The sequence below is a fragment of the Azolla caroliniana genome, unplaced genomic scaffold (assembly GCF_043228905.1).
Source record: "Azolla caroliniana isolate FFs.n. ecotype wild unplaced genomic scaffold, voAzoCaro1.0.p SCAF_7, whole genome shotgun sequence".
Taxonomy (NCBI): Eukaryota; Viridiplantae; Streptophyta; class Polypodiopsida; order Salviniales; family Salviniaceae; genus Azolla; species Azolla caroliniana.
Window position 1 is genome coordinate 1,301,968 of NW_028230442.1, and position 12,315 is coordinate 1,314,282.

At 43.5% G+C, this 12,315-nt stretch overlaps 4 protein-coding genes across 4 annotated transcripts; 3 read left to right on the plus strand and 1 right to left on the minus strand.

Moving 5' to 3' along the window:
- Positions 1–1,158: 1,158 nt before the first annotated feature.
- Positions 1,159–2,092, plus strand: LOC147861449 (kiwellin-like). The gene has a single exon (XM_087323026.1). It carries the CDS (start codon positions 1,236–1,238, stop codon positions 1,923–1,925), a length of 690 nt encoding a protein of 229 aa, XP_087179152.1. The 5' UTR covers positions 1,159–1,235; the 3' UTR covers positions 1,926–2,092.
- Positions 2,093–4,139: 2,047 nt separating this feature from the next.
- Positions 4,140–5,086, plus strand: LOC147861450 (kiwellin-like). Its single transcript, XM_087323067.1, has one exon. It carries the CDS (start codon positions 4,229–4,231, stop codon positions 4,922–4,924), a length of 696 nt encoding a protein of 231 aa, XP_087179193.1. The 5' UTR covers positions 4,140–4,228; the 3' UTR covers positions 4,925–5,086.
- Positions 5,087–6,390: 1,304 nt separating this feature from the next.
- On the plus strand, positions 6,391–7,348 carry LOC147861451 (ripening-related protein grip22-like). Its single transcript, XM_087322542.1, has one exon. The coding sequence runs from the start codon at positions 6,540–6,542 to the stop codon at positions 7,209–7,211; it is 672 nt and encodes a 223-aa protein (XP_087178668.1). The 5' UTR covers positions 6,391–6,539; the 3' UTR covers positions 7,212–7,348.
- A 1,539-nt stretch (positions 7,349–8,887) lies between these two features.
- On the minus strand, positions 8,888–12,257 carry LOC147861452 (phospholipase D alpha 1-like). Its single transcript, XM_087322205.1, has 3 exons — positions 11,890–12,257; positions 10,624–11,566; positions 8,888–10,519 (listed from the first exon to the last, which is right to left on the minus strand). Exons 1-3 carry the CDS (start codon positions 11,986–11,988, stop codon positions 9,105–9,107), a joined length of 2,457 nt encoding a protein of 818 aa, XP_087178331.1. The 5' UTR covers positions 11,989–12,257; the 3' UTR covers positions 8,888–9,104.
- Between the last annotated feature and the right edge of the window lie 58 nt (positions 12,258–12,315).

Sequence of the window (12,315 nt, forward strand, 5' to 3'; positions counted from 1 at the left end):
CGTAGAGGGCCAACACTATGGGATGTATATGGGACAATGTACCACACTCATACATTAGAGGGTCAAAATAACAAAAGGAGAGCACAAGAATCCTCGATGTTAGGTGTTACAAGGGATTAGATTACTGATAACCAAGACCATCTCATCTTCTACATCTTCAACAACGTGAGTGGAAACTTGACATCCTTGGTAGGAAGTGTTGGGGATGGCTCAAGCGTTTGGAGAGCAAAGGGTTCTGAAGTGAGATAAGAGCTACTAGAGGAACTTCCATGTGGCCGATACATTGATGTTGTCACATGGACAATACCAATGAGCATAAATTGTGGTGCTAACCATTAGGTGATGGAACTCACTTGTGTTACTCAAGGAGAAGGCTACACTTTGTCGGGTCATGGGTTTCAATTGTGTTTATTGATCCACACAATTGATGTCTAGTCCTCAAGATCTTTGTACTTTGCACAAAAAAGCTTATAGATCCAATATGGTATTATAACTAAGGATTAGCTCAACTTATCCCACTCAAGGGTGTTCCTACTCTTAATGTTTATTTAGGAGGGTGGTATATTGACACTTTAAGAAATTTTCTACGTTGAATGCATCCATTCTCGCCTCTTATCGACGTCCTCTTTCTTTTGCGCATGTGGGATAGCCACTCATGCACCTGCCTCTCTAGATATTGACACCATAGGATTGAGAATAACTCAATCCTTACCCTTCATTAATCCTTGTGAACCAGCCAACACCCATTAACATTAAGTAACCTTAAGATTAGAGAACTACTGTTCATTATACCATGTGGTCACACTCGTAACACTAGCAAAGACAACATCCTCGAACACTTGCAAGAAGATGTCCCTATCTTTTCATCGAGGCAATGACCTTGTATCCATGCGTAAGTACGTGAGTGAGCCCACATTTCTAGTCCGCCACCTGTCCCTCTAGTTTGCAAAATTCAATCCCACACTTTGTTCAAAGGTCAATTCAAAAGTTGTTATTTGAAGAAATTGACATCCATTGAATAATTCAGCCAAAACCAAAATGGTCACCATACCATTTGTTTCAAAATGGATAAGACATTGAAAAATGTAGGAATCTTTATCCAAGAAACCTTACAAAAGTCTAAAGCTTAATGAGGTTCTAAGAGTCTATAAATTGTGTTACACCAATATCCTCAATAGCAAGCAAGGTATTCCATCACAAGCAAATCCGTGTGTCCTCAGTGAATCTAGGGTTTAATGAAGATGTCCCGACAAACATTTGTGCTTCTACTGTCAGTGGCCGCGGCATTCGTATTTACATTATCGATCAATCTTGGTGCCATGGCGCAAAGCGGCTGCGGGGGGAGTTGCAACACACTCGACGATTGTGACGGCCAACTCATTTGCATCAATGGTAAGTGTGACGATGACCCGGATGTAGGCACCACTATTTGCCAGGGCAGTGGGGGAGGCGGTGGCACTGGAGGAGACGGCAATACGTGCCCCACCACAAGCCAGAACTCGGACTCGTGTTGCAATAGCAATACATGCCAGAAGGTGTCGTGCTCCCCGCCGATTTCTTCTAGTGGAACCGCGGCCACTCTCACTCTCAATAGCTTTGCACCTGATGGTGATGGCGGTGGCCCGTCGGAATGCGATGGCCAATATCATTCGGACGACACTCAAGTGGTCGCGCTCTCGACCGGGTGGTACAGTGGAGGCAGCCGGTGCGGGCGCAACATCCGAATCAATGGCAACGGCCAGTCCACACTTGCGACCGTGGTGGACGAATGTGACTCGGAGAATGGGTGCGACTCGGAGCACGCCGGACAACCCCCTTGCGCCAACAACATCGTGGACGGCTCCCCGGCCGTTTGGGCAGCCCTCGGCGTGTCCCAGAATAGCGACATGTATGGCTTCATGGACGTGACGTGGCAAGATGCTTAGATTGAACTGCCACCTTCTAATTGTACTCTCACAAAAAGTAGTAGCCTTTTGGGCTCTCTGCCTTTAACAATAAAAGAAAGGGTCACTAAGGTCATTCATTGGACGTCCTTATAAGTGACCTATTCTACTTTGAATAATGAGAATAATGTTATAACTTCATAACTTAATGGATTTGTCTAAAGCTTTCTCTTGTTTTGGATTTCCATGTGATGTGTTCGTTCGAAAGAGGTAGTTGCTTAGTTGAATTGTGCCATATGAGTCATCCAATTCTACCTCATCTCAGCTTGTAAGTTGTGCATAATGCGTATCTTGCTCTACGGCGAGATAATATAACTATACCTTCAATTTAAGAAATAAATATTGGGACATTCCCATACTTGTTGGTAGCTTCACCCTTCACTAATTTAGGTGGCAATAACAACACTAGATTTAATATGTTTTGATGGCAATTCTCTCGGCTTTTTGATAGCTCCTGGGTGATTTGTCAAAGTTGAAATTAAATTGCCGACTTGAATGTAGCAATAGTTCCATTGGAGGTTTTGATCACATTTAGTGCAATGTCTCCATGACTATTGTGTCAACAGTTCATAGGAATCATGGATGTACCAAAAGCGTGGAACATTAAATTCAACATCTAGAATTGGACAGAAAATTAACTCCAAAACGTGTGATATCACTAGTAGCTATCACCGATTATTACTTATGAAACATTTGGCACTATGCTAAGATTACAAGAGAAGGGTAAGAGCAAGGAATGAAAACAATACACAAAAAATTAGCATAGAGTTGCAATAAACAACAATATCTTTTTGCATATTCTACGGAAATATCCTCTTTAAAATAGTGCCACAAGGCAACACATGTTGTGAAACATTAGTCTTCAAAGAGTCATGAACACCATTTAAGTATATTTACAATGTGTGCTCCCTAGAAACTTCAATGAAGATGTTTTGTCCGTTTTGCACTCGTCAAAGGGCCAACACCCATTTCTTTTCATACTGGATCCTAACTTCATGATCTTTCTAAGCTAGATGAAGGACATTTTGTCCATTTCGCACTCATTGAATGGCCGATGCCCCTTTCTTTTCATATTAGATCCTAGCTTCATTATCTTTGCAAGGTAGATGACGTTTCTACCACATCTACACCATGTTTGGCCAAAAGGTTTCTCATGGCCTCCACCTATATAGTTAATTAGTTAGTCATTTGGCACCAAATAGCTTGCTCTTCAGGTGGGCTTGTCTTAAATTCCCCTAGGTGTTAGTTAGCACACCATTGCTAGGGTAATGACTAGCAGTGATGGAGTTCTCGATTGTAATCTCCCAACCTAAATGGACAAGGGCCTCTTCCTCTCTACCCTAGAAGCAACAACTAGCATGTCCTCATATGCTTGGAAGAACTTCCTATCTTTTCTTTGGAAGAACAATCAAAAGACCAAAGGAATTCAAAAGTAGTTACTTGAGGGAATTGCCATCCATTTTAATAATTTAGCCAAACCTAAGAAGGTCACACCAGATGGTTGGGTCAAGGTGGATGGGCATAGAAAATGCACAAAAACCTATCCGGGATTAGTTTTATGGCCATGAGCTACCTTAAAGGAGTTTGGGCCCATTTTCTTTTAGTCATTTCATGCCCTTTGAGATTAAATGTATCAATAGGGAAGGATCTCTTGTTTTATCATTTTGGATATACCTTAGCATATATCTATGCATACCAATGATTGGAAATCACTTGTGTATTTTAAAGTTTGTTTGTCGCATTTGATATTGCAATTCTAGATCTTGCAAAACCCGATTCACTCGGTGGAAAATCCTTTTCATACTTTTCATCACTCTCAATTCCCTTAAATCTATCTCTCTACATATTTTTTGTATATTTGGAACACACAAACTCTAAATCTGAGCCCACGCGCTAATGGTTAACTGCACATTTTCCCGTCCCCAGTCCAAACTCCTCGATATGCATCATGTGGTATGCTAAAAAAGGCACTGAATTGACATCCATTGAAAAATTTAGCCAAACTTAATAAGGTCGCACCATATGGTTGGGTCAAGGTGGATAGACATAATACATGTCGGAACTCTTTTCAAGAGACCTAAAACGTCAAAGAGTTATGGATGACTATCGAAAACAAAAAGAAATTTTGAAAGCTATGTGGTACCATACCATGAAGGGGGGGGGGGGGGGGGGCGCTATAAATTGCACACCAATCTTCATGCCACATACATGATAACAAAACAAGCTTGGTATTTTCCATCACTACCAAGTGTGTCCTCAAGTGAACCTAAGGTTCTGATCTAAAAATGGTCCACCAAGCATGTGTGCTTGTAATGTTGATCGCCGCGGCACTGGTATTTACATTATCAATCGATCTTGGTGCCGTGGCACAAAGCAGCTGTGGGGGGAGTTGCAACACTCTCAACGATTGTGACGGCCAACTCATTTGCATCAACGGTAAGTGTAACGATGACCCGGATGTAGGCACCACTATTTGCAAGGGAAGCGGCGGAGGAGGGGGTGCAGGAGGGGGCGGTGGAGGCGGCCGAAACACGTGCCCCGCGACAAACCAGAACACCGGCTCGTGTTGCCGTCGCAACACCTGCCAGAAGGTGTCGTGCTCGCCGAGAGTCTTGTCTAGTGGAACCAAAGCCACTCTCACGGTCAATAGCTTCGAGCGTGGCGGTGATGGTGGCGGGCCGTCCGAATGCGACGGCCGATACCATTCCAACCAAAGACAAGTGGTCGCGCTCTCGACCGGGTGGTACAGTGGAGGCAGCCGGTGCGGGCGCAAGATCCGAATCAATGGCAATGGCCGGTCCACACTCGCGACCGTGGTGGACGAATGTGACTCGGAGAATGGGTGCGACTCGGAGCACGCCGGACAACCCCCTTGCGCCAACAACATCGTGGACGGCTCCCCGGCCGTTTGGGCGGCTCTCGGAGTGTCCCAGAATAGCGACATGTATGGCTTCATGGACGTGACGTGGCAAGATGCTTAGATTGAAATGCCACCTCCTAATTGTACTCTCACAAAAAGTAGTAGCCTTTTGGGCTCCGTGCCTTTAACAATAAAAGAAAGGGTCACTAAGGTCATTCATTGGACGTCCTTATAAGTGACCTAATCTACTTTGAATAATGAGAACAATGTTGTAACTTCATAACTTATGTGCGTAGAGACTCGAAAGAGGTAGTTGCTTAGTTGAATTGTGCTATATGAGTCATCCAATTCTACCTTATCTCAACTTGTGCACATATCATACCCTAAAGTTTTGCATAATTGGTATCTTGCTCTAGAAAAAGATATTAAAGCTCTACCTTCAATTTAAATAAGAAATATTGGGACATTGCCATAGTTGTTGGTAGTTTCACTCATCACTAATTAAAATATGTTGATGCTTGCAAAAAACACTGTCAACACATCTAAATATGTTACATGACATTAATCAGGCATACTAGGCAAGGCAACGCCGATCTACACTCAACATTGGATGAACACTTATACTCAAAATCATTATCCATGACCTCTTGTGTGCACCTAGCACAATGCCTCGATTAATCAGGCATACTAGGCAAGGCAACGCCGATCTACACTCAACATTGGATGAACACTTATACTCAAAATCATTGTCCATGACCTCTTGTGTGCACCTAGCACAATGCCTCGATTAGAAGAGAAGAGTAAGAGCAAGGGACAAAAACGATATGGAAAATGACACAAAAGATCAACGTAGAGTCGCAATAAGCAAGAGTATCTCGTTTGTATATTCTACTAAAACATCCTCTTCACAATGTTGCCATTGTGCCACAAGGCAACACATGTAGTGAAACATTAGTTTTAAAGAGTCGTGAACACTATTTAGTACATTTACATGTGCTCCCTTTGCATACTACAACAAAGACTCTTTGTCCGTTTTGCCTTTCATGTTCGATCCTAGCGTCGTGATCATCCCCGAGGTATGATGAAGGACTTTTTGTCCGTTTTGAACTCATCGAATGGCAATGCCTCTTTCTTTTTGAAATCTTTTGGGAAAAAAAAAATGCCCCTTTCTTTTCATATTGGATCCTAGCTTCATGATCTTCCTCAGCAACAGGCATATCCTCATATGCCTGGAAGAGATTCCTCTCTTTTCATTGGAAGAAAAATCAAAAGACGAAAGGAATTCAAAAGTAGTTATTTGACGGAATTGACATCCATTTTAATAATTTAGCCAAACCTAAGAAGGTCACACCATATGGTTGGGTTAAGGTGGATGAATAACTCTCCAGGATTAGTTGTATGGCCATGTGCTACCTTAAGGATGTTTGGATCCACTTTCTTTTAGTTATTTTTATGCCCTTTGACATTAAATGTCTCAATAAGGAAGGCATTAGACATAGAAAATGTAGTAACTCTTTTCAACAAACCTAAAAAGTCTAAGAGTCATGGATAACCACCAAAACTCCCAAGAAATTTCGAAAGCTATGTGGTACCATACCATGAAGGGTCTTGCATTTGGGAGGGGCCTATAAATCGCCATTAAATCCTTTTGCCACATACATGATAAACAAAACAAGCTCGACATTTTTCCATCACTACCAAGTGTGTCCTCTAGTGAACCTAGGTTCTAATTGAAAATGGTCCGACAAGTATGTGTGCTTGTAACATTGCTCGCCACGGCATTGGTATTTACATTAACGATCAATCTTGGTGCCATGGCACAGAACAGCTGCGGGGGCAGTTGTAGCACTCTCAACGATTGTGTCGGACAACTCATTTGCACCAATGGTAAGTGTAACGATGACCCGGACATCAGCACCACTATTTGCGAGGGCAGCGGAGGAAACACCTCCGATAACGGAAACATGTGCCCTGCTATGAGCCAGAACTCAGACACGTGTTGCTCTAGCAATACATGCCAGAAGGTGTCATGCTCGCCGCCGATTTCTTCCAGTGGAACTGCGGCCACTCTCACTCTCAACAATTTCGGGAGTGATGAAAGCGGCCCGTCAAAATGCGACGGCCAATACTATTCGGAAAATTCATTAGTGGTGGCTCTCTCGACCAGGTGGTACAGTGGGGGAAGTCGGTGCGGGCGCAAGATTCAAATAAATGGAAATGGCCGGTCCACACTTGCGACCGTGGTGGACGAATGTGACTCGGAGAATGGGTGCGACGCGGAGCACGCCGGACAACCCCCTTGCGCCAACAACATCGTGGACGGCTCCTCTGCCGTTTGGGCGGCCCTTGGTGTGTCCCAGGATAGCGACATGTATGGCTTCATGGACGTGACGTGGCAAGATGCTTAGATTGAAATGCCACCTCCTAATTGTACTCTAACAAAAAGTAGTAGACTTTTGGGCTCCTTGCCTTTAACAATAAAAGAAAGGGTCACCAAGGTCATTCATTGGACGTCCTTATAAGTGACCTAATCTTCTATGAATGATAATAATAATAAGGCTATAACTTTATAACTTTGATGAGTTTTTCGAAAGGTCACCCTTAATATATTCGTGAACAAGTCAATTGGTTTGTTTGAATTGTGCCACATGTGTTGTAAAAAATCAAAAACATGTTTGTAAATATACATGGTAAATACGAGTACACATGCACCAATCATTGCACACACACACACACACATATATATATTTACTTACATGCACATGCACATGAATGTTTTCCTATGTTATCTCATAGAGGGAAGATAGGCATATAAGGCGCACATTGAAACACTTTCACACTTAGTCGAAACTTTTTTTACAAACTCTCGTGGATAGTTAGAGTAAAGTAGAAAGGAGACAAGGAATGTGAGACAAGAGACAATATATTGAGAGATAAAGAATGAGTTGTACTTGTGATACCATAACTAGTGTTGTTCAATCTTGATTGGGATCAAATTGAACCACTGTGTTTATACATGTCCCTGATCACTGCATGTGCATGCATGCTCGAGAAGTGTCTATACCTTTCCAAAGATTTCTAGAATGACAAAACTATAAATATATAAACATGTTGTTATAATGAATTATATAATGTGTGGAGATGCATTGGTTGTGACCTTTGGTTGGAGGCTCAATTGATGTTTCTTATACGAACATACTCATATTGAAATGCAATACATCAAAATCATGAAAACACATACATGTTCATTTAGTTCTCATACTTGTTTACATATTCAAGTGCAATACATCAAAATCATGACAACACATACATGTTCATTTAGTTCTCATACATGTTTACATATTCTAATGTAGTAGATCAAAATCACGACAAACACGTACATGCTTATGTAAATGTTGTCGAACAAAATCAGCGGTGGGTAGGTTGGGATAGTCTAGTCCTAAGTTATGTAAATGAAAGGGACACTTTAAGGAAGAACACATGGATGTTCAACATGAATGAAATCATTAAGAAGGAATATGAGAGCCTAAAAGAAAATATCAATGTTGAAGAGAAGATGAAAATGATACCAAAGCTCAAATCTAAAGAACATTAAGTGGAGCCCACCTCCTTGTCCAAAATGCTCGATAACACTGTCCACGAGAACATGGGAATAAAAGAAGCAGACAATACAAAGGTTCATGTGCAACATGAAGAGAAGACCAAGAGAGAAGGATGATTAAGTGGCCAAGGACAAGGCCAAATAAAAGCAAAAGGATGAATACAAGAGATCCATAGATACAATTTTGATAGATGATGAGGTACATCTCTAAAGGTATGAACCTAGGATACACAATGTTGATAGTTTCCCATCTTGTCCATTGACTTATTATTTGGGGAGGGGTGAGTGTACATAGATATGGAATGAACCATGATTGAATGTATAATGTAACCCAAGTTAAACATAGAAGCTATGGTGGATTTAAGAGTGTAATCATGTCGATGCTTGAGAGTATGTGTCCATAAGAATATATTGGCATACAATGCATTCCAATAGAATGTATAAATTCATTTGTGGACATCTCAACATGCTAACGAGCAAATGTTTGAAAGAAAATAGTACCCCATCATGAAACTAGGAAGGTGTTAAGCTTAGCGACATTTGGAAATCAACTTCTTAACCTTTTTGAAATTGCAAGGTATACGACAAGATCCTTCCAAATTTGGAGGATAACTTCAAGTATGATAATTTCAACATATGTAGATGAAGGTTATCACCTTTTGGGTGAAATGAATGATATATTTTATAATGTTTTTGAACTTTAGGATGTGATGATTGGAGGGAGTATGTTAGATTTGGTGCCAAGGATATTAGCCTTTGTATCCGGGAACATTGAACCTCCAGGAAGATGATCGACAACACCATCGGAAGAAACAGTGATAGGATATGTGAGGAGGTGGCCCGGGAGGTCCGACTCCACGTCATTGTCATCAATAAAAAGGCGCCAAAGCTCATCAGAGATTGTGTTCACACGACGTATACAATCAAGTGACCAAGGCGAGAGGAACACTTCCTCTAACCTCCCAAGGTGTTCATACCACAAGGACATTCGAAAGCCATGGATGTCACCCCTTGGGGCACCTTGTCTAGAGGCCGCGATAGTGTGACAAGGTTGAAATGCACCGACAGCGATCTCCGAGTCACGCCCCCCGTCCATCGAGCGTTGGTTGATGTTCGCGGACCCGACCAATATATATTCATCGTCAACTATCATCATCTTCGCGTGCACGTATATCATGAACCGACGGTTGTCCTGGGCGAGAGCGTAATGAGACCCTTCCGGGGGGTTGTCAGGCGCCACGTATTCGTCCCCGACACGCGCTTCACGGTTCCCTAAGCAAAAGAAGCTGAGGTAGTCCTTGGGGTTGTGGGTCTCCGTGGGGATTCCAGCATCTCGGAGCGCATCCGCGATGATACGATACATCATCTCGATCGTCCGGCGTTGCCAAAACAAGATGGCTTGGACCGAGCCATCCGTGGGGATGCCTTCGGGCCACATGGGCATGACCACGTATATGGCAAAGCGCTCGCGCGCTTTAATCTTGGCCGCGATCTTGAGGGCCAGCTCGATTGGGACGAGGTGGACGCACTCCGCCTCATTGTCGGAGGCCCAGGCGTGGGAGCTACCGAGGAAGTATTGGTTCTCGATGTAGATAAAGTTCTTGGCACGCCGGATCGCGTGGATGTATGCATCTTGGATGCTCCGGTCGAGGGTGCTATCTTTGCCGCTCACGAGGCCGGCTCTCGCGGCCAACGCGGGGTCTTCTGGGAAGCCGGACGCGGCACCGCCATCGATCGAGCGGAAGACTTGGGCGTGCCACGAAGAAGGATCGTCCCGGAAGGTCACCGGAGATGGCGAGTCGATGGCCGGATTACGGGGTAATGGTACGAGTTTCCCGGAGATGCCTTGTTTATCCCACCGTTGCTCGAAGTTGTGGAGGATGTCCCATGCCGCCTGGCCCTCGACCCGGCAATGTATGTCATGCCAAGGCTCCCGTGGCCCGCCTCTCTTGATGCTTGCCCCCGAGAAATTCGGCTGGTGGAAATCTTCGTGGTGCGGCCCGCCTGGTCCGAGTGTCCGAAACAAGGAGTGGTGTTGGGTGTCGTAGCGACCGTCGCACAAATCGATCCCGCCAACGAAGCTAACTATCCTCCTTTGGTTGCCCGAATTGTCGCCTAGAATGTGAAAACACATCTCATGTTAGGATTTCACCCTCCAATCTCATTCAATTGCGTTCGACATATGGCTTGGTGCAAAAATTTATGTGTATATGCTTTACCTGGAAGTGGGGCATCCACCACAACAGTCTTCTGGTGGTGTGTAAACATGGTGCTGATCTCGATCTCTTGCACCACACTAAGCCCGTTGTCCGGGTTCCTCCCGCACAAAACGCAATTCACGTCGCTCCCTTTGAAATACTCTTCGGTATCTTCGTCATGGGTGCCCATGATGCCATTCTTCTTAATGAAGCCTACCGATGTTCGATCATCCCATACGAGGATATTCACACGGACACCCTCGCTCGCCTTGTTCTTAAGCAATTGACCGAGCGTGAGACCTTGTGCGCCCTCGATAGGACGGTCGGGATCACGAACAAGCTCGATCTTAGTATATATGGACCATCCCGTGACATAGATGAGGTGTTTAGCACCACTAATAGCCTTGTAGATGTCTTCCCAACAACGATGGAATTCGTGGAGCTTGCCATTGCTGAGGTAGATTTTGGGGTCGAAAGTGTCAGGAACATGAGAGTCTTGGTAGAGGGTGAGCTTACAGCCCGAGTATTGCTTGAAGAAAGTGTAAGGAACACCAGGGTATTTGTGGTCGACACAACCACGACCATAGAAAGGGTCGGTCGAGATATCAAAGTATTGCATTCGGATGTGAATGCGGGCTAAGCCATTGTTGAGAGGGTTGTCATTAGGTTCGAAGAGTTCATAGGATCGGTCGATTTCTTGGCCGGACAAAATGTCGGACACCGGCACCTTTGTTTGCCCGATAACTTCAGCTCCCACAGGTTTGGCTTCCTTGAGCATGACCAAAATCTCTGACACATTATGTGCACAATAGATGTGGAATGACTCATCCCACACTGGATTCAGTCGCTCGTTCTTGATTATGCGTGTCTTAGCCGCCCTCGCATACTCACCCATCTGAATTGATACATACAACTTCTTTGATCCCACCCCTACCTTTGTTACATCCTTAATTTCGTCTGCGATCTTCAGAACACAAAATTTTATCTATTTTTAGTTCAAGTCATAACTTATACAATCCTTAAGATTGATACTTCCTAATCCAATTAATGTCTAATGGCTCATGCATATAATTGAGCTATAATAAGTAGATCTACAATCCAATATAGGTGTATGTAGTGCAACTTGCTGGACAATAATGTAGACTTCAATGAGTGTGGTCATTTGCTTTAATAATGGTGGTGTTGGACCTAAAGCTAGATCTGTCTTAAGAGTACATTTAGGATGGGATTAAAAGCAAATTCCACAATTGACATAGGAATGAAAGTACTTGTATCGATAATATATACCTTGTAAAAGAACTCTGCTATGTTACAATGTTCCTCTGAGAGATTTGATGCCTTGATAATGGTAACATGGAGGGTTCCATGGAGGAGCTCTCGAACCATTCTCTCTCTCTCTCTCTCTCTCTCTCTCTCTCTCTCTCTGCCTTGAGAAGAAAAATACAAGTTGCCAATAAGAATGCAAATTTAATGGGAGCACAAAAGTAAATGGATTATTTATTTGAAACTATGCTTTCATGCAAAGCTTCTTCCCAATTATTGTGGGTGCAAAATCCACATGTCGTCGATCTTAAGTACTCATTGCCTGCATTTCTAAGGGTGTTGGTGGTTATCATGTAAAATACGCCCACCCACATTTCAACGGACAAGAATATGTGTCGCATATTCTGTAGACCATGTTGACATGCACTTGCACCAATAGACTTTGTCTCA

What these genes read in the sequence shown, in the direction of transcription:
- LOC147861449 (XM_087323026.1), top strand. Translation starts at nt 1,236, where the DNA reads ATGAAGATGTCCCGACAAACATTTGTGCTTCTACTGTCAGTGGCCGCG.
- LOC147861450 (XM_087323067.1), top strand. Translation starts at nt 4,229, where the DNA reads ATGGTCCACCAAGCATGTGTGCTTGTAATGTTGATCGCCGCGGCACTG.
- LOC147861451 (XM_087322542.1), top strand. Translation starts at nt 6,540, where the DNA reads ATGGTCCGACAAGTATGTGTGCTTGTAACATTGCTCGCCACGGCATTG.
- LOC147861452 (XM_087322205.1), bottom strand. Translation starts at nt 11,988, where the DNA reads ATGGTTCGAGAGCTCCTCCATGGAACCCTCCATGTTACCATTATCAAG. An exon ending in TAGCAGAGTTCTTTTACAAG is followed by an intron (nt 11,567 to 11,889) that starts GTATATATTATC and finishes TGTGTTCTGAAG; the next exon opens with ATCGCAGACGAAATTAAGGA. An exon ending in GGTGGATGCCCCACTTCCAG is followed by an intron (nt 10,520 to 10,623) that starts GTAAAGCATATA and finishes TTCACATTCTAG; the next exon opens with GCGACAATTCGGGCAACCAA.